This window comes from Camelus bactrianus, chromosome 12, assembly GCF_048773025.1.
Source record: "Camelus bactrianus isolate YW-2024 breed Bactrian camel chromosome 12, ASM4877302v1, whole genome shotgun sequence".
NCBI lineage: Eukaryota > Metazoa > Chordata > Mammalia > Artiodactyla > Camelidae > Camelus > Camelus bactrianus.
In genome coordinates this window covers 30,072,057-30,097,836 of record NC_133550.1, presented here as the reverse complement: position 1 = coordinate 30,097,836, position 25,780 = coordinate 30,072,057, and the positions used below count along the sequence as shown (strand labels likewise).

Here is a 25,780-nt window from a genome sequence, read left to right as displayed (position 1 = left end):
AGTGACCTTAACTGCCAGACTTCTGGTGAGAGCCACCTTCATGCAGGATTGGCTTGTTTCATCCATTCCCATCCATTTCCCCTCACAGAGATGTCACTCTTCGCCATTATTGGTCAGAGCACATCACACCCCCCGTCATGAAGTGAGGAGACCATTTTAAAAAATAATAAAACCCCTCATATTTGGCTACTTCCCATCTGCGTTTCCTTCAGGATTTACCCCCTCAGATTTTATTACACATAACCCCAAGTAAAGCAAATTCATGATGTGGGGACTACAGGTGGACAGTTAAAAGAGCAGAGTTCCAGAACCTTCTAGATATTTGAGGAAAGCACCTAGCTCCAAGTTGTCCTCAAGGAAACACAGCCAGTCATGCCCCACTGTCTGCTCCACCCACAAGACATAGTGCTCATGACCAGGCCTCTGAAACCACCACCCCGGAGTTGGCCCTGTTGCCCCTTGTCCCAAGTGAGTGTCTCCCCGCTCCCCCACCCCACCCCCGCCCTGGCACAGCCCTTGCCTCTCTGAGTGTCTTCCTCTCTGGGTTTATGATTGACAGGAATGTGTTCCGCAAACTGCTCGCTCAGCCAGAGAAGGAGAAGAGTGATATCCTGTCCCTGGAGGAGATTCTGGCCGAGGGGACTGACCTGGCGGAGACAGCCCCGCCCCCCCTGTGTGCCAGCCGCAACAGCAAGGCCAAACTCAGAGCCCTGAGGGAGGCCATGTATCACAGCGCTGAGCATGGCTACGTGGATGTCACAATTGATATCAGAAGCATAGGTCAGTCTGGGGACCCTACACTGCTGGGCACGGCGCCACCGCCCAGCTGCAGGTCTCTCATACACACGTACACACACACAGACACACACACGTGCACACACCCCACATGGCCCAGGGAACTTCTTATTTGCTGACTGGAGCACTTCCCAGCTATGATGCCCACACCGTCCCCATAGACAGCAGCATCCCACCAGCCCCGAAGTCCCATCTTTAGCTCACCTTTCCACGATTCCCAAACTCTGGACCCTGAGTTAGGAATTTGAATCACCTGGGGAACTTGTCTGAATACAGATTGCCAGGCCCTACACCCAGAGGCTCTTCTGTTGAAGGTCTGGATGGATAAAGGCTGGAAATCTTTATATTTAACAATCATCCCAGGTGGTTCCCAGTGGTTGGGGAATCGCTGCCTTAGAGCACCCAAATCCAGGAACCAGAGCAGGCATCAGCTAAGATGAGGATGTCCCTTCCCAAGCAGGGCTCCACCCACTGAGCTTCAGGGGTAAAGCCACTCTCAGGAAGAGTGAAGGGTGGCTCTTCCTTGAGTGAGCTAGCCCAGGGCCATCTCCTCCATGTGTCTGGGGAACAGGTTAGGGCAACCTTCACCCATCTAGTGGTGCTAGCCCTGACAGGGGAATAGCAGGACGGAACAGGGGCTGTCAACACAGGGTGTGGCAGGTCAAGGTGGGCTGAGGCCCTGAAGAGGGGCCCCTGATGCTATTCTGGAAATGGGCCTCTCTCGGAGGGTGGCTGTTTAGTATGTGGGACCTGTATGCAATTGCCCTGGGAGCCTGTTTAGCATGATTATGAATTCGAGATTCTGAATAGTGTGCTTGTTATAAACAGTAGTAAGTGCCTCACTGAGAGAGGGGAGAAGCAAATCGCAGCAATCAGCTGCTGGATAGGTTTCTATTAGGAGAGGAAGACCTGATGAAGTGCCTGCAGATGGAAATGTGGTTTTGCACATGGGAGCAGCAGCAGCGGTATCCTCCTGTGTCTTCATATTCAGATGTCAGTATCCACCCTGGCCAGAGCAGCAGGTGGTGAGGTCCACCCGTGGGCTTCACCAGCACTAAGCTCTAGGCACAGGATGTAGAAGGAATGGAGATGAAGGAAGTCAGAAATCAGAAGAATGCAATCTGCATAAAGAGTGTGCATTATAATTTCAGTGTTCTACACAATGATTATATCTTATAAAATGCAGCTCCTGATAATACGAGTAGCATGCAGAACTGGACACTCTCATAGTTAAGGGAATCGAATTACAACCTTTAATTTCAACTTCTGCAAGTCTTTGTGGGGAATAAAACCAATACTTCATTGAAAATTGGTCTCTTGGTCTCATAATTTGGAAATGTCCCCAGAAAAAGCCAGCTTCCAGATAAAAACATGTCTTCTCCTCTGGTTGTTTTCTGCCCTGCCCTCCCCTCCCCACCCACTCTCCTCATTTCCAGGTGTCCCATGGACCCTGCACACATGGCTGGAGTCTTTGCGGATCGCCTTCCAGCAGCACCGTAGGCCTCTCATTCAGTGCCTGTTAAAGGAGTTTAAGACCATTCAGGAGGAAGAGTACACGGAGGAGCTCATCACCCAGGGCCTGCCCCTGATGTTCGAGATCTTGAAAGCGAGCAAGGTACGAGGGGGCCCAAGGCCGTTGTGATTGTGGGCAGAGACCGAGGCCGGGGGTTCTTATCTCAGTACTCCCTGGGCCTGGCCTTGCCCACTGGTAGGAGCCCTGCAGTCGCTGCACTGGTGCAGATGTACCCCAGCTATTCGTGCAGCCATTCGTGGGGCAGCCACTTGCTCGGGGCCTGTTATATCCCAAGGCATTTGGGCACATGGGGCAAAGTAAAAGGTATCTTCCAACCCAGGGAACATGCGTGAAAGCTGGGGAGCTAAAAGCCCACATGTGTGCCCCAGGGACATCTGAGGTGGTTTGTGAAACAGTGGGATGGCACAAGCTCTGAGGGGTGTGAGATGGTCAGAGAAGCTGTCACTGAGGTGCTGGATGGACATTAGGAATCTGCTGGAAAAAAAAATGGGTGCAGCTCCCTGGATCAACAGGATGCAGACCCTGCCAAGGTCCCTGGAAGGCTACGCCCTGAGAAAGCTTTTCAGGTCAGAGGATCCGAGGAGCCTCCGAATTCCTGCTTACACTACACTCCCAGCAACGGGAAATGCTGCAGCCCCTTCAGAACAGGAGGGCTCTTAGGAGATCAGCTCTGAAAAAAAAATCTCTTCAGGGTCACGTGTTTGGCTATTCCATATGGACATCCAGTCCTGCTGGTGGGCCATGCAGTGTGTTGCATGTGTGTGTCAGTGGAGAACTGTGAGAATGGGCATGTGTCTGTGACCATCCCCCAGCCATCCCAGGGTGGGGAGAGCCAAGGGCAGGAGGAGACCGTGGCAAATGTCCCACCACTGCAGCCATGGCAGCACCAGGAGGACCTGTCTGCCTGAGAGGCTCTGAGGAGTTTGTGGGCCACCATCACATACCCCAGGCTTCTCAGTGGGCCACATGGGACAGTGTAGCACAGTGGTTGAGAGCATGGACTCTGGAACTAAACTGCAGGGATTCAAACCTGACTCTGCCACCTACTAGCCTTGTGACCTAGTCAAATTACCTAACTTCCTTCTGCCTCAGTTTCCCCACCTGAAAATGGAGACAGTAATTGTATTAACCTCTTAGGGTGGTTGTAAAGATACAATGAATCAATTGTCCCTGCCCCTTAATAAGTGCTTTACAAGTGATCTCCATCATAAAAATGGCCTCACCAGGGGAGGTGGGACCTCCAGTATTTCCCAGGGGTGTTTTTAAGCAGGGATGATATCAAAATATTTAATACCCCATTGCAGCCCAGATGACAACCAGTTGTGAATAGCGACCTGTGAACAGGCTGAATATTGGCTCCCCCACTTCAGGACAGAGTTACCCGAATATCTCTACCACAGCCTGAATACCCTCATTCACAAAGGCAATGAAGCATTTCCCAAACTCTCTGGCCTCAGACCCCTTCTGTAATGAATGATATCAAGATACAAATGAGGATTTTTTAAAGCTAAATATATATTATATATATACTATATGCCTGGAACTGTTCTTAGCATATTATAAGGATAACTCATTTAATCCTCACAGGCAATCTTTGAAGGAGGTACTGTTCTTATTCCCCATTTAACAGATGGGGAGACCAAGACACAGAGAGAGTGACTCACTTGCCCAAAGTCACACAGCTGGTAAGTGGCAGAGCTGGGATTGAACCCAGGCAGTCTAGCTCCAGCACCAGCCTCTTATCCCTTTGCCCCAGAAAAGGCTTTGCAGAACTCTGGGGTCCCTCCAAGACAGTGGAGACTGTGAAGTCTAAAGGAAATAGGCCTCTGAACCAAAAGGGCAGCATGAGTTCTCTTGCCAAGTTTGGCCAACGAGCTACCAAAAGTGGAGAGTGGGGAGCATGGAGCAGCCTTCTCCAGACAGCAGGAGTGGCCCCACAGCAGAAAACACACCCTTCTGCTTTCTGAGCCTTGCAGCACCTGGCCTGGGGTCCACAGCTAGTGGCGTTAGAAGTTCTCACTAGCCCCAGAGTCTCTGGGGCCCCTGGGGCTGGATTTATGCTTGATATCAAGCCCCACTGAGACCAAAATGGGAGCAGGTGTGCCAGCCCTTTGGGTAATGAGTCTCAGCGATTGAACAAAGAGCAAAACCTGCTGGAAGCATTTCAAAACCAAACTCTCCTTGCCCCTCACCCTTCAACCCCCACCCCCGACTCCATAACTTGAAAAGAAATAAGTAAGGCCTGAAATTACGTGAGAAACTACCTTAATGAAAAACATTGCTCAGTCTGTTCCCAGGGTGTTCTAATTGGTTTTTGGTTTGGGTTTTTTTTTTTTTTTTCCTTCTTTAGGCTATAGTGGGGATTCCAGAAATTACTAAGATATCCTATATATTAAGGATATTTCATCTACAGATGTTTTAAGTAAACTTTATTTTGAAGTATGACATACATCAGAAAAGTGCCCAGATCATAACTATAGAGCCTAATGAATTTTCACAAGGTAAACTTACCTATGTGATCAGTACCCAGACTGAGAGATAGAACATTGCTAGCACCCCAGCAGTTCCCTTAAGCCCCATTCAGCCACTACCCACCAAAGGGCAGCCAACAGCTCTGACAGCAGCAGCTGTAGGTAGAGAGGAAGGGAGGGGCCTTTGCCAGGAGATGTGGACTAGAGCTACTCCCAGTCAGCTGCACTGATCCTGGAGAATAGGGGGAGCCTGGGGCAGGGCAAGGGCAGCTCCTTGTCCGAAGGGGACAGTCTCTGAAAAACGGTGCGTTCCAGTCAGATTTGCCCTTATGGTGGAATTAATGGCAGCCCCTACTGGTGAAATATGGTATTACACATCATGTGCAGGGTCCACGGGGGGCTGTGGGCTGTGGGCGGTTGGCGGTTGGCGGGGGTGGGGAGTTTGAATCAGTGATCAATTTCCCATGGTTGCAGTGTGAAGTCAAGCATTCCCCAAGCCTGGTGATATTCCTATGGTCAAAAGACCGGAAAGAGATGGTGGTATAGAAACTCAGAGAGTTGACAAAGTGCTGCAAAGCTCTGCCATCAGAAAGTGCCCTATTGGAGGACAGTAGTGGCCTTACATCACCTAACTGGCCAGCATTGTTCTTTCTCCCTCTACTAATGGATTCCTGTTCAAATCGTGTCTTCTGTTCTGTGTGAACAAATACCTGGTTGTATCAGAGTAGTGGATAAGAATATAGAAGTCCCATAAATAAATTCACTTTATGGTCAACACACAGCAATACAGCTGTCCTGTAAAGTGAATTGATGCCTTCTCCCCGTCCTTGACTCATGGTCGGTCATACATTACTTGAAAACTACTTGCAGATGTGTTTTTTTGCCCCTACTACTAAATTTTACCTTTAAAAGAATTCAGTGTCTCTAGATTTCTCCAGGAGTAGAACAATAGTTTTTTTTGTTGTTGTTGTTGTTAATAGAGGTAGTGGGATTGAACCCAGGACCTCGTACATGCTAAACACACACTCTACCAGTGAGCTATATGTCCCACCCCTCTACAGTCATTTTTTAAAATACATCTGTTTAAAGAGAGCTCCTGACCCATCTCTCCCACATATAATTCTTCTGGGCATTTATTCATTCTGTTGTCATGAGTACCCACTATGCTATCCTGGTGATGGGATGTTCTTTATCCTCCAGGAGCTTACTGTGTCCAGGGGAGGGTCAGACACACAGTAAGCAAGGAAAATAAATCTGTGAAAGAGAGTGAAAGCATGATAAATGCTTCAAAAAGAAATGAACTTGAACAATGGGAGGTGGGGCAGGCAAGATCTAATGTAGACAGAATGGTAAGAAAGGTCTCCCAGAGGAGGTAGTATCTGAACAACCAGGTAAGTGAGGAAAAACCTCCAGCCACACAGAGGTCTGGAACACAAGCGTTCCAAGTGGGAGAAGTGCAGGAGCTGAAAGCTCTTGGTGGGAACATATTGATGTGCTGGGACAGCAGGAGGAAGGTGATGTGATGGAAGCAGTGGGACACAAGAGAAAGTGTAGGAGATGAAATCAGATTGCATGGGGTCTCTCTCCATGGTGGAAAGTTGGGGTTTCCCTCCATGTGCACTGAATGCAACACCACAGGAGGTTTTAGACAAGAGTGAGACATGAGCTATATGGGGGGTTTTTACCTCATGGTTTATAAACTTTCTTAGGGTTTTTTTTTCCCACTTTTTTAAACTGAGGTATTTGAGTTTTTTTAATTACACTTTTTATTTTGAGGCAATTGTAGAGTCTCATGAAGTTGTAAGAAAAAAATACAGAGATACTTTGTTTCCTACATATCTTATAAAATGATAGTTAAATATCACAACCAAGATATTGACATGATGCAGTCAACATGCAGAAAATTTCCATCACCATAAAAATCCCTCCTTTTATAGCCACACCCATATCCCTTCTGCTTCTACCCCCTTCCCCAGTAACCTCTCATCTAGTCTCCATTTCTCTAATTTTGTCATTTCAAGAATGAGATTTAAGTGGAATCACACAGTATGTAACTTTTTAGGATTGGAATCTCTGATTCAGCATAGTTCTCTGAAGATTCCTCCAGGTCTGTGCATGTGTTTGTAGTTTGTCTGTTTTCGTTGCTGAGTAGTACTCTGTGAAATGGACTGATCAGTAGTTTATTACGCAGTCACCCACTGAAGGACATCTTCTGAGTTGTTTCCATTTCTGAGCTATTACAAATAAAGCTGTTATAAACATTCCTGCACAGGTTTTCAATGTGACCATGAGTCTTCATTTCTCTGGGATAAATGCCCAGGAGTGCAATTGCTGGGTTGTATGGTAGTTGCATGTTTAGTTTTAAAGAAACTGCTAAACTGTTTTTGAGAGTGGCTGTCCTATTTTACATTCCTACCAGCAAAAGTGTGAGTAATCCAGTTTCTCCACATCCTTACTGTTTGGTGCTATTGCTATTTTTTATTGTAGCCATTCTGATCGATGTGTAAGTGGTATCTTACTGTGCTTTGAATTTGCATTTCCCTAAAAGGCTAGTGATGTTGAACATATTTTCATGTGCTTATTTGCCATCTGTATATCCTCTTCAGTAAAATGTCTTTGTATCTTTTGCCCAGGACCTAATTAAATTGTTGTTTTTTCACTGTTGGATTTTTAGAGTTCTTTGCATATTCTAGGTACCAAGTCTTTTGTCAGATACATGGTTTGCAAATACTTTCTCCCACTCTGTAGCTTGTCTTTTTATCCTCTTAACAGTCTCTTTCACAGAGCTTTTAATTTTGAGGAAGTCATATTTATCAGTTTTTCCTGCTTTTGGAGATTATGCTTTTGGTGTCAAGTATAAGAATGCTTTGCCTAGCCCTAAATTATTAAGATTTCTCCTGCATTTTTTTTTTCTAGAAGTTTTATAGTTCTATGTTTTACACTTAAGTCTGTGATTCATTTTCATTTTGAGTTAATTTTTGTATGAGGTATGGAATTTAGATAAAAATTGTTTTGTTTTTGGTTTGGGTTTGGGGTTTTTTTGGTTTGGGGAGTTTTTGCCAGTGGATGTTTGACTGCTCCATCACCATTTGCTGAGAAGACTCTCCTTCATCAAATTATTTTTGCACCTTTGTCAAGTCGGTTAGGTATATTTGTGTGGGTCTGTTCTGGATTTTCCATTCTGTTCCATTGATCTATGTGTCTGTCCCTCCACCAATACCACACAGTCTTGATTACTATAGCTATAAAATAACTCTTAAAATTGGGTAGGTTGGTCCCTCCCATTTTATTCTTCTTTTACAAAGTTTATTTAGCTATGTTAGTTCTTTGTCTTTCCATATAAATTTTAGAACAAATTTGCTATATCAACAACAATAACAAAAATCTCGCTGAGATTTTGATAGGAATTGTGTTAAATCTCTTTATCAATTTAGGGAGGATTGACATCTTTACTAAGTCTTTAAGTCCACAAACATGGTATGTCTCGCAGTGTATTTAGATCTTCCTTGATTTCTTTCATCAGTATTGTGAGTTTTCAGGATACAAGTCCTAGACATGTTTTGTTAGATTTACACATGAGTATTTCTTTTTTTAGCAATTGTAAATGATATTATGTTTTTAATTTGTTGTCCATGTGTTCATTGCTAGCATATAGAAATATAATTGATTTTTGTTGTTTTGTTGTTTATCTTGTATCCTGTGACCTTGCTGAATTCATCTATTAGTTCCAGGAGTTTTTGTAGATTGATTTGGATTTTCTTCTTAGATAAGCATGTCATCTGCTTGTAGAAATGGTTTTATTTCTTCCTTCTCAATCTGGGCTTGGGGATTTCCTTGAAGGGAGTTTTTTTTGTTTTTTTTTTTTTTTTCATTACAAATTCATTCAATTCATTTAATAGTTATAGACTTATTCAAATTATCAACTTAATATTGAGTAAGTTGGGGTACCTCATGTTTTTCAGGGAATTGGCTTATTTCATCTATGTTGTCAGATTTACGTGTGTAGGATTGTTCATCATATTCCCTTATTATCCTTCTGGTGTCTACAGAGTCTGTAGTGATAATCCCTGTTTCATTCCTGATTTTGTTAATTTGTGTCTTTACTACTCTCATTTTAAATTTCATTGATTGCTGCTCTTATCTTTACTATTTGCTTGCTTTGGGTTTATTTTGCTTTTCTTTTTCCAGGTTTTTTTTTTTCTTTTCTTTTTTTCCTTTATTTTTTGGGAGGGGGTGGTAATTAGGTTTGTATGTTTGTTTAAATGGAGGTACTAGAGATTGAACCCAGGACCTTGTGCATGCTAGGCATGCACTCTGCTAATGAGCTATACCCTCCCCTTTCCAGGTTCCTTAGGTAAAAGCTTAGATTATTAATTTAAGACTTTTCCTCTTTTCTTACATACACATTTGATGCTATACATATATTTTCTCAGCTTTACTCTGGCTGTGTACCATAGATTTTGATATGTTTTCTTCTCATTTTCATTCAGTTCAGTGTATTTTTTATTTCCCTTGGAACTTCCTTTTTGACTTATGAATTATTTAGAAATATGTTGTTTAGTTTCCAAGTGTTTGGAGATTTTCCTGTTATTCTTCTCTTATTGATTTCTAGTTTGATTCCATTGTGGTCAGAGAACACATTCTGTATTACTTCAATCCATTTAAAATTTTGAGTTTGGTTTTATGGCTCAGGATATGGTATATCTTGGTATATGTTTCATGGGTATTAAAAATACTGTTCTGCTGTAGTTGAGTGGAGTGTTCCATAACTGTCAGTAAGATGCTTTTTGGTTGATGGTATTGTTGAGTTTTTCCACATCCTGCAGATTTTCTGTCTAGTTATTCTATCAGTTGAGAGAGGGGTATTAAAATCTCCAACTGTAATTGTGGATTTGTCTTTTCTTCTTTTGGTTCTATCAGTTTTCGATTCACATATTTTGCAGATCTGTTGTTTTGTGCATACACATTTAGGACTGCAATCTCTTCTTGATGAATTAACCCTTTCATCATTATATAATGTCCCTCTCTGCTTCTGCTAATTTTCTTTGCTCTGAAGTTTACTTTATCTAATATTAATATAGCCACTCCTGCTTTCCTTTGATTAGTGTTCATGTGATACATTTTTTTCCATTATTTACTCTCCACTTGCCTGTTTCTCTAGATTTGAAGTGAGCTTCTTGTAAAAAGCATATATTTGGGCTTTTCATCTACTCTGCCAGTCTCTGTCTTTTAATTGGTGTATCAAGACCATTAATATTTTATTCAATTATTAATACATTAGGGCTTAAGCCTACCATCTTATTTTTTGTTTTCTGTTTGGTCTCTCTGCCTTTTGTTTTTCTCTTTTCTTTTCCTTCCTGTGAGCTTCTTGAACATTTTTAAAATTCCATTTTTATTTGTCTGTAGTGTTTCTGAGTGTATCTCTTAGTACAGTTTTTTTAGTGGTTGCTTGCAGTATTATATAACATATATATAAACCATCACAGTCTACTGGTATCATTGTTTCACCAGTTCAAGTGAAGTATAAAAACCTTACTTCCCTTTATGTCCCCTTACCCTCCCCAATTTATGACATAATTATCTTGAAATATTTAATCTACACATATATTTAGAACCACATCAGACACTTATCATTTCTGCACCAACCATCAAACATAATTAGAAAACTCGAGGAGAAAGAAAACCTATTATGTTTACCCGTATTTTTGCTTACCATGTTCTTTCTTCCTGATATCCCAAGAGTCCTTCTATCCTTTCCTTTCTGTTTAGAGAACTTTCTTCAGCTCTTCTTTTAGGATAGGTCTTCTGGTGACAAATTCTCCTAGTTTTCCTTCATCTCATAATGTCTGAGTCCCCTTTCATGCTTAAAGGATATTTTTCACTGGTTACTATGTGCTTGATATTCTTCTTTAAATCAACTTATCTTCCCTTAAATGTATTTAGAAAGGAAACATTATATTACTACCATAGTTCAAAAACCCTCATCACTTGCTGTGACTAGAAGGTACATATCAAAACACATGGATAACTACTTAAAAGCATTTAATTTCATTGTGTGTTCAGTTTCATCTTACGCACAACTCTAGATCAGGGAATGTGTGAGAGACCTAGGGCTGCATGCATGAAGTCTTCTGAGGGTGAGGACCCTTCCCACCTCCACCTGTACCAGGTGTGCAACAGCACAGAGAGACTCACTGCTTGCAAGTCAGCCTAGCACATCCCAAGGGAGAGGCCTCTATAGGGAGAAATCACTGTTGATGGTGGACTGCCAGTGTCTCCAGAAAGTAACAGTAATTCCACATTCTCTTGATTCTGGTGGGTTAAAAAAATGGTCAGATCTCAGCACTTCCCTTCGATTCAACTTGATGGTGTACTGGTACCATCTTTAGCTCTCATAGCAACCTCACCAAGCAGGCATTTTTTTAATCCACTTTGGAAGAGATCACCAAAGCTCAGAGAGGGTGAGCAACTTTCCGAAGGTCACAGAGCTAGTGAATGAGGAGCCAGGACTGGGACCCAGCCCCATTTGGCCTCCTTGTCCCTGTTTTAACCACTGCAAAGAACCCCTACCCAAGCCACCTGAAAATGGACTTTGGGATCAATCCTAGCACTCCTTTGTGAAGAAAAGAAAGTGTTTCAGTATCTTTTTAGGAGAGGAGTGAGGGGTCAGCGGAGGAAGGGAAAGAGATCAGCCCTGAAACCACAGGAGTCCCTCTCAGGAGGGTCTCCCGGTAACTGTGGTGTTAGGAACTTCACTTCACTCCCATTTAGTTCTATGGAGCTGCACAGTTCTGAGTCCCAAGGTCCCGAGCTCATCCTACAGGAACACATACTCAGCATTTTCCATGAAAGACCTGAACGTACCCAGTGGCATGCCAGTACTAACTGCTAACCTGCTGCTGTGTACTTGGGCCTGGCCAGGCCCGCCCCTCCCAGTCCAGGCCTCCCTCTCCGGGCTGCCCCACCTCCCAGGTCAGAGCCGACCTAAGAGCACCAAGCTGAAACGTGCCGCTCAGAGGTGAGTGTGGGCATCTGACTCAGTTCAAGGACACAGTGCAGAGTATTCTCCTGGGGCACTGGTCTCTGAAAGAGAAGTGGACAGGAAGCCTTGGAAATGACAGCATCTTTGGTGCTGGTGTCCGTCTCATCACCATCTTCCTTCACAGCTGCCAACACTCAGGGCCTTGCCAGTGCCTGGCAGTTAGCAGATGCTCAATAAATATTTGAAGAAAGAATTCATGAATGGGTGGAGGCAAAGCTTAGCGTGTGGGGAAAGGTTTACATTTGTGAACCTTTTTTTTTTTTCAAATGGACATATTGGGGATTGAACCCAAGACCTTGTGCCTGCAAAGCACGCACTCTACCGCTGAGCTATACCCTCTCCCATGAACCTTTGAGGGATGAATTAATCAAGCCCAGGGAACTGTTGATGTCCACTTTAACCCTCAACCCTTCCTCTTTCACTTTCTCTCCTGAACTTCTAGTGCTTTCATCATACTTATTCTGTCTCCTATTTAGGCAGACTTTAATTTAATAATAGACTTCATTTTTGAATGACTTTAGATTTACAGAAAAATTGAGAAGATAGCACAGAGAGTTCCCATACAACCCCTCACCTGCTTTCCTCCATTAACATCTTATGTTAGTGTGGGATGTTTGTTATAATTAGTGAACCAACATTGATCCATTATTGTTAGCTAAATTCCACACTTTATTCCTACTTCCTCAGTTTGTATATACTGGCTTTTTCTGCTCCAGGATTGCGTTCAGGACAGCACATTATATTTAGTTGTCATGCCTCTTTAGGCTTCTCTTGGCTAATAGAGTTTCTCAGACTTCCCTTGTTTTTGATGACCTTGACATTTCTTGAGGAGTACTGGTCAAATATTTTACAGGATGTCCCTCTAGTGGAATATGCAACGTTTGTCTCATGATTTAGACTGAAGTCGTGGGTTTAGGGAGGAAGATCACAGAAGTAAAGTACCATTCTCATCACATCAAGGGTTCATACTATCAATATGAATGATCACTGGTGACCATGACCTTGATCACATGACTGAGGTACTGTTCGCCAAGTTTCTCCATCACAAACTTACTCTTTTCCACCTCCCACACTTTCCAGACTGCTCTTTGGAATCGATTTGTGATATGCATCCCTCACTTTGGAGTAGGGAGTTATGCTCCTCCCAGATAGTTCCTAAGTATTTAAGGACTGAACATTTGAACAGACGTTGCCAGCCCTTATCTTTCCCTTCTCAGGTTGAAGTTAGGACATATTGAAGTTAGGAAGCAAGGCCAAGCTGTGAGTTCCTAGAGAGACAGGATCTTGCTCTGTTGGCCCCAGTACAGCTCCTTTCATAGTGCAGGTCACCTCTTAAGATGCTTAGTAAATACCTGTTGAACTGAATTAAATAACCACCACCACCAAAAAAAAAAAAAAAAAAAAAAGCCCCACAGAAGGGTCCACTGGTTGCTCAGACCTCTCTTAAGGATCACCAAGTCCAAGAAGTGGATCTTCATTCCTCCCTGCACCAAGGTGGTGAGGCAGGGTCTGACTCACCAGCAAGGCTCCGAAGACAAACCCAAGTGCAGACAGTGAGACCAGCGCCATTGGTCACGTGGTCTGCACATAGCATCTTGTGGGTCACAGGTCTTGTCTTTCTTGTGATTTGCAATTACTTTTTGAGCATCCACAGTGTGTCTGGCACTCTGGGGTCACAGTGATGATGAAATACTTGAAGCAAAATCTAGATTGCTATATTAGTTTCTATTGCTGCAGTAATAAAATACCATTAACTATCTCATGGTTTCCATGGGTCAGAAGTCCAGGCACAGTGTCTTGGCTAGGTTCTCTGCTTTGGGTCTCACAGGACCAAAATCAGGGCTGGGTTCCTTTCTAGAGACACTGGGGCAGAATCCATTTGCAAGCTTGTTCAGGCTTGGGTAGAATTCAGTTCCTTGTGGTTGTAGAACTGGGTCCCATTTCCTTGCTGGGAGTCAGCTGGGGGTCACACTTTGCTCCTAGTGTCAGTGCCTGCATTCCCTCTCAAGTCACCAAGTGGATACACTGCCTTCAAGCAACAGTGTATCAGGTCCTTTTCAGGTTCCAATCCTTCTGGCTTCCTCTTCTCCCCCATCCCTTCTGAATTCGTCTTCCACCTCTAATTTTAAAGGCTCCTGTGATTACATTGGGCCTACCCGGATAATCCAAAGTAATCACCCTCTTTTAAGGTCATCTAGTTAGTGACCTTCATTACTCCCACCAAGTCCCTTTTGCCCTGAAAGAGAACCTACTCACAGGTGTGGTATCTCATGACCTTGACAGTCCCGGGGATTAGAGCCCGCAATCTTCTAGGGACCATAGTTCTGCCTACCACACAGGGCACCTCCAGCACTAGTGTGCCTGGGAGTCACCTGTAGAGCATGTTAATGTGGATTCTGATTCAGTGGGCCTAGGGTGAGAGTCTGCATTTCTTGCAAGCCCCCAGGAGATACTGCTGCCGCTGGTCAATGGAAGCACATTTGTGTGGCATGGCTTGAGACCAGAGGAAACAAATTTACAGCCCCTAGCCCAAGACAGAATTTCAGTACATGAAACTTGTGGTTCTCAAACCTAAGGGAGCATCAGTATCACCAGAAGACTTGGTAAAATATTGATTGCTGGGCCCCACCCCCATCGTTTCTGAGTCAGAAGATCTGGGACAGGACCTGAGGGTGTGCATTTCTAACAAGCTCCCAGGGGATGCTGATGCCACTGTTCTGGGGACCACACTTTGAAAACCACTACCTGGAGCCATGAGACAGTCACTCACTCTGTGAGTGTTAAGTGAGAGGAGCTTGTAACACCTTTTGGTCATAAGGCAGCATCTTTGAAAGTGGAATCCCTTCTGTCCAATATGGTTACATCCCACTAGGCACCTCTATGGATCCTGTCTGAGGTGACATGTCGCCTTCTAGGATCTCATCCACTTTAATCAAAGGGTTAGATTTTCTTTTCCTCTGTTGAGCTGTCATCCTCTTTCAGGAACACAGTGAAGTAGATTCCAGAATAGCTTGAACTGCTGACACCAGTAGTAGTCCCAAACCTATCTTTTAAAATCGAAAATAACATTTATTGTTTTTGTTACCAAATCAACACTTGTTTGTTGTAGAAACTATGGATTAAAAAGAAAAGAGAAAACATCATAATCCCACCCAGAGGCAGCTACTCTATTTTTCCAGATCTTTTGCTATACATATCTGTCAACTCAAATATATATGTAGGGTTTTATTTCCAAATAAAACAAACTGTGTTATAGCCTACTTTTCTTAATATATTTTAAATTTCTATCTATCTAACCACTGTTTTAGCCCCTCATTTCAACCACCTTTACCCACTCAAAAGCATCCAAATGCTGTGAGTCCTGGCTGCCCTCCTGCACACCTGCAGTTGGAGGGAGGTTAATGAACAGCGTGGGCCCCAACAGGAAAGGAGGAAAAAACGTGAAGGACGGAGGCCAATCAGAATCAGGCTCCCTGAGCAATTGGGCAGCTGTAGTTTTGCATTGCAGAGCTGTCCTCCCACACACACACACACACACACACTTTTTTTTGGAGAAAGCTATTCAGCTGAGTACTCCTGGATCCGGAAATGCCTCAGCACCAGAATCAAATTCGGAAGAAAACCGAATCAGGAGCGTTTGTGTCTTGGTAATGAAGGGCACGGGCACAGGCCTAAAAGGGCTTCCTGCTGCTATTTTCAGGATAATTAGCTGCTTCTAGAATTTTGGAACATTAATAAAGGTGTGTTTGGGGTAAAAATTTATTTTCCACTCTATGAGTCACAAAATTTTTTTTCCAATGGATAGTGAAGAAGTGATTGGAGCAAGAGAGAAGGATTTAATTACACCTTAAACTTCCACCAATGAACCCACTAGAAAGAGACTGGACAAAAAGAGAAAGTAAATCCAGGGCCTGTTGGGCAAAGTGAACGTGTGATGCCCAGGGAATTGCTCTTGGAACGTGCAGTAAGGCTGTGGGTTCCTCTCGCCTGGGGGCAGGGAGAGGGGTGGATCAGTTCTCACACAATGGCTTGGATGAGGTCGTGCACAGCCCCCAGCAAGGTGTGCTGTTCTTTCTTTTCCACAGAACGAAGTGATCAGCCAGCAACTGTGTGTCATCTTCACTCACTGCTATGGGCCCTACCCGATCCCCAAGCTCACAGAGATCAAACGGAAACAGACCTCGCGCCTGGGTAAGTGAGTGCTTCCCGGGCTCTGCCCTGCGTGCGCTTCACTGGTGCTTTGTGACTTGAGGACAGGGAGGAAGCAAACACCATAAAAGAAGGTAGGAGTGTTGGGGGGCAAACAGGTAGATACATGAGTTAGGCAAGTGGAGATTAGGATATCACCTTTGTTATGTGATTACGCTATTTGGAGAACATGCCTTGGGGATGCGGACAAGGAGACTTGACGATACCTTGTCCCTCCAATTGATCCCCTTTCTCCCCTAGTCACAGACAGTGACAGACCTCCCAGGCCTCCCGAGCCCACGCACTTCCGGCAGCCAGGTAGAGTCCCAAAGAAGCTGCTCTGTGCCTGTCTGCTCTTCCCAGTCTCCCCTCTAAAAAGCCCCTCCTCCCTGAGATGGAACATGCAGGGGACAGTGACAGGCCAGAAGCGTCCCCCTAATGGAAGTCCTTATGCAGGGAACTGGGAGGAGAGACGAGCAAGTGTTACCCCCTCCCCACACCATGTACACACACACCACGCACACTCATGCGCACGAGGGCTCCGTACCTGAGTGAGGAGACTGGACACCCTAAAATCCCGTCAGAGTAGCAGTCATCACTTTTCACTCTGCTTGGACACTTGCATTGAACGGGCTCCAGCCAAGCCCCTGACCTACCCTCTTTCAAGCAATCCCTGGGCCACTGCAGGAGGCAGGCAGTGTCAACCCAAGTCACGGCTGCAGACAGGGAGGCTCTGAAGAGGCTGCAGCATGAGTTCAGCTGGAACTGGAGGTTGAACCCAGTTTCCCCCCAAGCCGTAACCCCATCATGCTCCAGTCCTGGCTGCTGGGATTTTCCAGACGAAAACTTTCCATCAGGCACTGATTTCATTCGGAGAATCCTGGGTCCACTTGTAACATGGTTGATCAGCCTGAAACAGAGCTATTCTGTGGCAAGGACCTGTCTCCTCGCTGCGTGGGGAGTTATAAAATATTAAAGTTAAAGGATTCCCTTTCTGATGAAGGTTGGGGACTGTCCTACTTCCTGTTTCGTTTTCCTATCAAGGCTGGGAAACATTGGAGAAATGGAAGCATCTGCAAAACTCTTATCCTTTAGCAAAACCCCTACTTTTGAGACAGACTAGCTAGTTTAAATTAGTGAAAAGGCTGAATTTATGAAACAGTTTTAAACTATTTTTATTCCTGTCATTAATGTGTTAATTTAAGTGCCACAACTTTTTTGCTAAAGTGAAAAATTTAGCAGTCAAAGGCTGGCTGGTTTTCTTTATGCCCATTCATGTGGGAAACCAGGATGTACTGTAAAATGGCAAGCAGTTATACCTTTAGAAAACAGGTATTAATTACAATACTATCAGGGCAACAAATTATAAAGACTGATCAAATTAACAGATTTGGAGATTGAAGGTTTCATTCCCAAGACATGGCAATAATCTCTGACGTCTGGTGTCTTACAAGACACCCTTGTTAGAGTAAACATTTGCCAGGGCTGTTTCAATGATGCAGCATAAAATCTGCTTTCCTCTAGCTGTAGGAGAGGAGGGTACATTTTTTTCCACCTGAATGTGCTGAGATTTCTTTGATCATCAATTAAAAGGGCCTGGTTTCCTGGCCAATCACTGGAATTCTGAGTTAGCACCAACAGAAGAAAGGCAGACCTGAGAGGCTCATAACTCACAATATGAAAGAAAAGGGGTATATTATAGTTATTAATAAGTGAAATAGAGAGCATAGAGTGCATCTTCAATACATTTCAAGCTGGGATAATGTAAAGATTGCCAAATAGTAGTTCTTTAGGGGCCTGCTTTAAAGGAAAGAGTGAGTAGTGGCAAAGGTCCCAAACTGGCATCTCTGTAGGACCAGTCAGGTCATATAAATGAATGAAATGGGTTTGGTGTAAGACAGTAGGGAGTGGTGGGGACTATGGCAAACTGGAGAGCATATGCCTGATTAAATTTTATAGTACATTGTCCTCTTTCCCTCCCAATGAATTACAGGAGAGAACAGTAAGAAGAGCTAAAGGTAGGAGATACTAGCCATTTAGGAAGTGATGGGGTTAGTGGGGTAAATGCTACTTGGAAGTGGACAGTGGGAGTGAGAAAGCCTGCACAGAGGGAAGCAGGTTGTCGAGAAGAGGGAGAAAATCACTCCAAACTGTTAATGGTCTTTAAAGCAAGTAGAGAAGTGAGTGTTAGTCAGCTCTGGGGCCTTCCCCTCTAGCCTGTCTTCCCTTTACCTGGATAGTCTTAGAAATTTGTTTTTTGTCTTTTTTTTTCATTTTTCAGTTTTATTAGGTAGAATTGTTACAGTTTGCACATATACAATGTCATATATTTTAATAAAAATTTTAAAGATAATGGGATTACAGGTGACTTGGACTTTTTACACTTTTTGGATATGTTTTAGATTAAAACATTTTTAATGGGAAGAGGTGAGGTGGGTCTGTGTACTGACAGAGAAATATGAGTTGAGGACCCCAAGGCCCACCAGCTGGGGCGACACAGAGGCTGAGTGAGGACAGTCAGCCGGGAAGGCAAATTTTGGGTCCAAATTACAGCAGGGGCTGGACAAAATGGGGCCAGGCCAGGGGTCTGACTTAGAAACCAAGTGGGGTGGAGCCAGGTAGGGGTAGGAGTGTTGCACAGGGTGTTGGTGGATTTTCCCAAGACGGAAGTGCTGAGCTGAGGACTGGCACCTCCTGTAGCCCCAGGAAAAATGGCTAAAATGGCAGGCAAATTGGAGAATCCTAGTGCTGAATGAATGACTCAGGCCCTTGAGTCAGAATGTCCAAGTGCACACCTTGCCTTCTCCAGCTGCACTAGTCTGACCAAGTCACTGTAACTTATGGGCTTCAGTTTCCCCAGCTGCACACCTGACAGCGGTCCTGCTCTCCCAGGACTGAATGAGTTTACACATGTTAGTGCCAGCTTGCAAAGTGCCTGGTGTGTTGTGAGTGCTCAGTGAGTACTAGAGGACTAGTTGTACAACCAGTTGTACAGCTTCTTTGTTAGTCTTGGAGATGAGGCCAGGCGAGCGGCTCATTTGCCTCTAACCCTGAGAGAAGGGCTTGGGTTTGGAATCACCTGGAACACAGCAGCAAGGAGGCAGCCCTTCAGAACCACCTCCATCAGGCAGGGAGGGCATAGAGCTGGAGGAGGAGGAGCAAAGTGAGGACGTGTGACCTTCCTAGAGGCCCGATGGGTGGATGTTCACCTTCCACACCTGACGGACATCTGAACTCAGGCCATGGGCGAGTCTTCTAAGGGGAGATGCTACATTTAATCACAAATAAGCTATGAAGATTCCCTATGAAAAATCGAATTTGAGTGATGCATTCCTTTGATTGATTCTGTCTCCTGTTTGGTCAGTGTCTCCCCACTATGTTATTGCCATGGCTTCCCTGTCAGCTCTTCTGGGCATTTTCCAAAAGAAGAATCCAAACCTCACCCTTCTCTCCACTAAAGCTGCCCTCTCTCCCTTTCCTGTTCCAGATCCTCATTTCCTTAACAATAAAGAAATGTCAGATGTTACCTTCCTGGTAGAAGGAAGACCATTTTATGCTCACAAAGTGCTGTTATTTACAGCCTCTCCAAGGTATGTGTCATCAATTTTGAAAGCACTGAATTATGAGGGTGGTTATTGCTATTACTGTTCTCTGAAATTCAATTTTGGTGGTATCATCACAGAACTGGCAGATTATCTTCTCAAAATCAAAAACTGGAGAGTACAGGGCATTTGTGCACCTGCGTTCAGGCAGCATGATTCTCAGAGACAAAAGATGGAAGTCATCAAGGAGTCCATCAGTGGAGGAATGGATAAAAAAAAAATGGAGTGTTTTCAGCTCTAAAAAGGAAGGCAGTTCCAACATATGCTGCAACATAAATGAACCTGGGGACATTATATGCAATGAAATACCCCTGTCACAAAAAGACAAATAATGCATGATTCCCATTTATATGAACCTAGAGTCATCGACTCTAGAAGGGTGGTTGCAGGGCTGGAGGAGGGGGAATGGGAAGTTGTTGTTTAATGGGGATGGGGGAGTCCTGGAGACAGGTTGCACGATGATGTGAATATACTTCTCATAAACATTACACTTAAAAATGATTAAGACAGGAAATTTTATGTTATGTGTTTTCTAATCACAATTTGAAAAAAAAAAGAGTACAGGGCAGACACTAGCATAATCAGCAGCTTTTGTGGGGCTTAGACAAGCCATCATTCCTCTGGACAGATGGAGTGTGTACCAGGCACGGAGCTTCGTGAGCAGAGCGTGGGTTGGAGTGTAGCCCCCTCAGCCAGGTGTCCTCATGCACCCTGACAGCTCATACACTGCAGCCTTCAAAGTCCTGCTCTCCAAATATCAGGGAACTTTGGTGTAAGCCACCTGAAATACACAGGTCCTGAACTTTATGTTTCCCTAACCTGGAGCTGACAACAGTATAATACCATCCCTGCGAGCTCTGCTATGGCCTTTCCTCCTCCTTTCTATTTGCATTGAGATGAAGTTGACCATTTAGAACCACATTATTCAAGGACCTGAACAGGAATAGATGAAGCAGGGCAGAGGAGTGATGCTGAAGTGAGGAGGAGGCAGACTGTAGAGGGTAGGGACTCTGGGATCCAGAAACAGAGCCCACTTCCAGCTTGCTTATGAATGTGTGTGGCCAACACTCCCTGGTTCCTAAAAGCATCCTAGCATCTCCAGTATCCCCCCAAAACCAAATACCCTGTGTCTGCTTTGCCACCACAAGAAAAATACGTTGTCCTTTCCATGGTTCTCAGTTATGAAGCCATAGAAAAACCAGATCAATATAGTACCAATGTTAATTTCCTTGTTTCAGAAAGATACCATGGCTGTGTAGAATGTTAACACTGGGGGAAGCTGGGGGAAGGGCATACTGGAACTCTTTGCACTATCTTTGCAATTCTTTTATAAATCTAAAATTATTTCAAACTTAAAGTATAATTTTTAAAAAGAGGCACATCTTGGCTTATTCCTAAATGTATTGAGTATCAGTATATTGTGCTGACTGGGTCTTTACCCACAAGGAGCTTGGCTTAGTCAGTGGCAGGAATATGCGTCTAAAACCCTAGACAGAAGGTCACCTGTGGGGAGATCGTTAGGTAGTCAACAGATGTTGATTAGATACCTGTGATGCATCAGGTCCAGCCTGGTGCAGGCTCTGAGGATGCAGCAGAGACAGAAAGGCAGAAGTCCCCGTCCTCTTGGAGCAAAGGGTGTGTGGGAGGTGGGAAGAGGAAGTTGGTAAGCTCGGTGGACACCAGAGGAGCTTGAAGCCTGAGGTCAAGAAGGACTCCCTAAAGGAGGCAGCCTTTGTGATGGGCCCTGCAAGGTGGACAGGGTTTTAAAAGGCATTTGTTCATCTCCAGTCACCTGTTTGAGAAATAATTTAACAGTTCCAAACACTGTTTTTAACTTTAGAGTTTTAACTTTAAATTGGATTTGATAAATTGGTATCATAGCAGAGAAGGGGCATTAAATTAAGAAACCTATGGATATGTCATTGTGTTTCCAAGTGAGGGAGATACAAGATATTCCATGTTTCTGTCACCTGAGAGCTGAGTTTCTTGCAAGCTGTGGATGTGTTGGTGAGTCTTCTTAGCTCTCTTCTTGCGTTCTTGTTCAGGTTCAAAGCACTCCTCTCCAGCAAACCAACAAATGACAGCACCTGCATAGAGATCGGATACGTGAAGTACCCCATCTTTCAGGTGAGCCCCTGCTGTGGCCTGGAGCCCTACTGGTGGGTGCAGGGCACTGGTGAGTCACTCCAGTCCTCCACCTGTGTGTCAGCCACTGCACTGAGTCATCCTCAGTCTCTGGCACTCTTGGCCCTTGTCCTCACACTGCCCCTCCCATTTACCATCCATTCATGCCCATAGCATTAATTGAGCATCTACTATGTACCTGACACTCTGCTGGGCCCTGGGGACACAGGGATAAAGGACATTCCTGTCCTGGAGACTCAGCCTGGAGGAGATAACTCTGATCAATTTCAGTATGAAGTGGGGTGCATGTGAGAGAGGGGTGAACCAACAGCTATGGCAGCTCAGACTGGGGAGACTGAGGAGGGCCCTTGGATGGGGTGTTAGCTGAAATACTGAAGGTTGGGGAGAAGCTGGCCAACCATAGGGAAGCTTAAGGCTTAAGAAAGGAGTTAGAACATTCCAGGCAGAGAACAGCAGGTATGAAGTCCCCAAATGTGGTTGAACCCATGTGATCAGGAACCAGTGGACTTTAAGGAATCCAGTGTCATTTTAACATTGGTCTGAACCTCACGTACATTAAATAGGAGAGGATGGTTTGTCAAAGGCCGGACGATGTTAACATGTCTCCCTCTGTTTGGGGGAAGTTGATACCGTCCATGGATTCGGTTTGTGGGGCACCTCTGAGAGGGCACAACAACTGTCTTACATTTTCCTCCTTCCTTCATGCCTGATTCATAAATCCTGCCCCACAATGACATTCTTGCAGCTGATAGAAATTCACACCCCAGCCAGCTTTGCAGCCCTATTTCCAGAGCTCCGAGTATCATCTGGGCATGAAGTCTGGTGGGCTGCTTGCATCACAAGGTGGGTGGGCGATTGTTGGGAGATTTTGGTCCCTCCATGCTGTCCTCCCACAGTCAATGTGGACGACCTGGGAATGGAAGTTAGAGAGGTCTGAACAGGACATGTTCCCTCCAGTTCAGTTCTGGAAGGACAGCCTTAGGAAGAAAACACGGGTGGGGAAGACTCAGGCTGGCCCTCTAGAGACTAATGTTCCAGGAGGGTTGGTGAGACAACTCAGAGATAAGCCAGAGGCAAAGATGGCTGTGACCAGGATCGTTGGACAGGGGTCCTGATCTGGGATCTGAAGGACAGAGCTGCATTTCAGGATTTAAATGCTGCATTCCCCAGTTTAAAATCATTGTCCCTCATATGACCTTGAACAAATTGCCCAGCCTTTCTGAGCCTTAGTTTCCTCATCTGGTGAGTAGAAAAGAGAGAGTATTCCAGAGGAAGGAACAGCATAAACAAAGGCACAAAAATGGGAAGTTGAGGGAAAGTGATTATAGTCCATTTGGCTGTGTCTTAAGTTATATTAGAGACTGAAAAGATGCATTGGAACCACGTAGTATAAACCAAGTGTGGCAAGCCAGATGGTGGTTCTTCCTTCCACTATTGACCCTGGTCCCCCAGATCCTGCTTTTCAGAGGGCTGCCAGGAAGCCACCATGCCCCCACTCTAAAGCTCTAAAACCCATTGAGGTACCTCTATTTCCACCATTAGAGATGCATTCCTTTGGTTATCTTGAAACTTCAAAATAAAGAATCCTTCTCAAATAACCATGGGCAAGACTCTTCTCTGAGCCTCATTTTCCTCATTTTAAAAAGGTCATCATTATTATAATCATAAACTAAAAGTTAATCATTCCTGATCACATGAGTTCTTGCCAAGATTAGCAAGTAAGACGATATGAGGAAATGATTGACTTGGCAGTTTTTAAGTAGGTTGTTATTTTTCAATATCATAACTGATAAACCACCTCCCTCCTAAGCACAATACCCCAGGGAATAGGTTACTTTTTGACTAAGCAATGGGGAAAGGCTGAAGAGGTTTCCAAGGACAAGGCCCACTGGGATAGAGGTAGCAGAGAGGAGGCTAGAACCCCAAGGTGGGCTGGGGAATCAGCACACCCCCAGACATCCAAGTGCCTGTTTCCCTCTTTTCTCAGCCCCTCCCCACATTTTCTACTGAGAGCAAATTGGCCACAGCCCTGTCCACAATGGTGGTGGCTTTGAGTCTGAAAGTTTCCATGGAGCTGCTGTTGTACTTTAGGGTTAGGGGTGGGGAGGGCAGTGAAGAAACCTTTATGAGACTCCAACAATGAATGAGTCACTGAGCTTTGCTTGCACGTAGTTATCTGGATTATTCTTGCCACTTTTAGAGATGGAGAAACGGAGGGCCAGAGAACTTATCCTTGATGCTAGGCAGTGACAGAGTCAGAATTTGAACCCAGTCTATCTGGTGCCAAAGCCAAGGTACTTGGTTCTGGAACATCCATTCTAAAGCAGGAGAGTGATGAAGGCAGCTCTCGTTTCTTGTGCGCTAAATATGTGTAAGGCTCAAAAGGGGGTTCTCAGCCTCAGCTGAGCAGTGGAAATTCCCAATGTCCAGGCTATAAATCAGAATCTGGGCTGGGGCCCAGACATCAGTATTTTGAATTCTCTGCCCTCTGCCATCACCAGTGTGCAGCCTAGGTGGAGAACCAGTGCTCTAAGTTACTGCGGTTCTTGGACCTTGGTAGGCATTGGAATCTCTGGTGGACCTGGTGGTGGGGTGGAGGGAGTTGCTTGTTAAGACACAGAAAACTTGCTAAAGTGCAGATCCTGGGCCCCACTCCCAGAGTTCCTAATTCTGTAGGCCTGGGGTGGGGCCCAAGAATTCATAGTTCTTACCAGAACCCAGGTGATGCTGATGCTGCTGGTCCAGGGACCCCACTCTGAGGACCACTGCCTGCATCATCTCATTCAGTCCTCCCAGCTGCCCCTCCAGGTAGCTCTTCTCCCAGCCTACAGACAGGGCACAGCCTCAGAGAGGTGGAGGGAGGGACCTGAGCTCCCACTGCCCATCACAGCCAACCTGAGCATCAGACCCAGGCCTGGCTGATTCCCAGATCTGATCTCTTAACTGCCTCCCAGCTGTAGGGTCTTGGTTCCTCCCTAAAAATCACCCAGCCCTGAAGAAAGAAACTCAGGCCTGTTAGAGTTTGGAGCAGAAGGTAGATGCTGGAAACTGCCCACCCCCCATCTCTCTGAGTGCTCGTGGAGGGGACGCTTAGGCCATCAAACCTGGGACTAATGTTGGGGGTGGTATGTGTAATCAGAGCCCTGCTTGTAGTAAGCACTCAATAAATGTTTGCTGCAAGGACTCATTGAATGAGAGACCTACCTGGGAAATCTCGGCCCCGGAGAAATCGGAGGCCTGTAATTACTTTGACTGGGGAAGGTTTCCCGGCCACATTAGCCTCAAGTTACTGTAATAGGCAGGGAAGATTTAGCAGGCCCCGAGGACTTTTCCATGCGCCTGCCCCTTCCCCATAAAATGAAGAAAAGCCTCATTTGTGGCTCGAAATAAGCCAAGTAGGGCTGAATCTGACCCAGAAGGAGGCTCCCAGGGGCCTGTTCACTTCACTTCCATGCTGACAGAAGAATTTTAGTAAATGAGATGGCTTTGAGTTTCCTCCCTGCAAGACTGTTTAACATCACACGTGGGCAAGAGCCCCATGCAGCTGAAGCTGCACCTGGAAGCGGGGCCTCCATGAGGCTGTGTACACCGTTTAGATCCTGCTTCATGCGGGTTGGCAGCTGCCAAGAAAAATAACTCCAGAAACAGGCCCTTTGGCCTAATAAGGGTCCATTTCACCCCCTTGCAGAAAAGGGTTGTGCTGGCTGAGTCTGAAGGTGGCACAAGACAGCCCAATTTAAATTCCATTAGCCCCAGGATATCCATCTACTAAAAAGCAACGTTTCGAGTCAGCAGCCCAACCTTGAAGAAATGAGATATCATGATGGAGAAGCGCTTTGTAACTGGAGAGGCCCTGTGTTTGGGGCAGTTATTATTATGGCTCTTACCATTATTATTATTGCTTTTATTAAAGAGAGGTGCTAGGGGAATAAATTGATTTTAATAAAGCCAATATCCCAACATTCGCCAACATGGCGTTTCATCAGGGTGACAGAGGGGAGAA

The 25,780-nt window shown here is 45.0% G+C and overlaps 1 protein-coding gene across 16 annotated transcripts in view; it reads left to right on the top strand.

Annotated features, from left to right (window-relative positions):
* Positions 1-25,780, top strand: part of ABTB3 (ankyrin repeat and BTB domain containing 3) — a 505,725-nt gene that overhangs the window by 466,953 nt on the left and 12,992 nt on the right. For all 16 annotated transcript variants that reach the window (XM_074375114.1, XM_074375117.1, XM_074375115.1 and 13 more), the window contains 5 exons: positions 560-780; positions 2,232-2,410; positions 15,928-16,033; positions 19,518-19,620; positions 21,678-21,759. In XM_074375114.1, the coding sequence (XP_074231215.1) occupies positions 560-780; positions 2,232-2,410; positions 15,928-16,033; positions 19,518-19,620; positions 21,678-21,759 (691 nt within the window). The remainder of the gene's footprint in view (positions 1-559; positions 781-2,231; positions 2,411-15,927; positions 16,034-19,517; positions 19,621-21,677; positions 21,760-25,780) is intronic.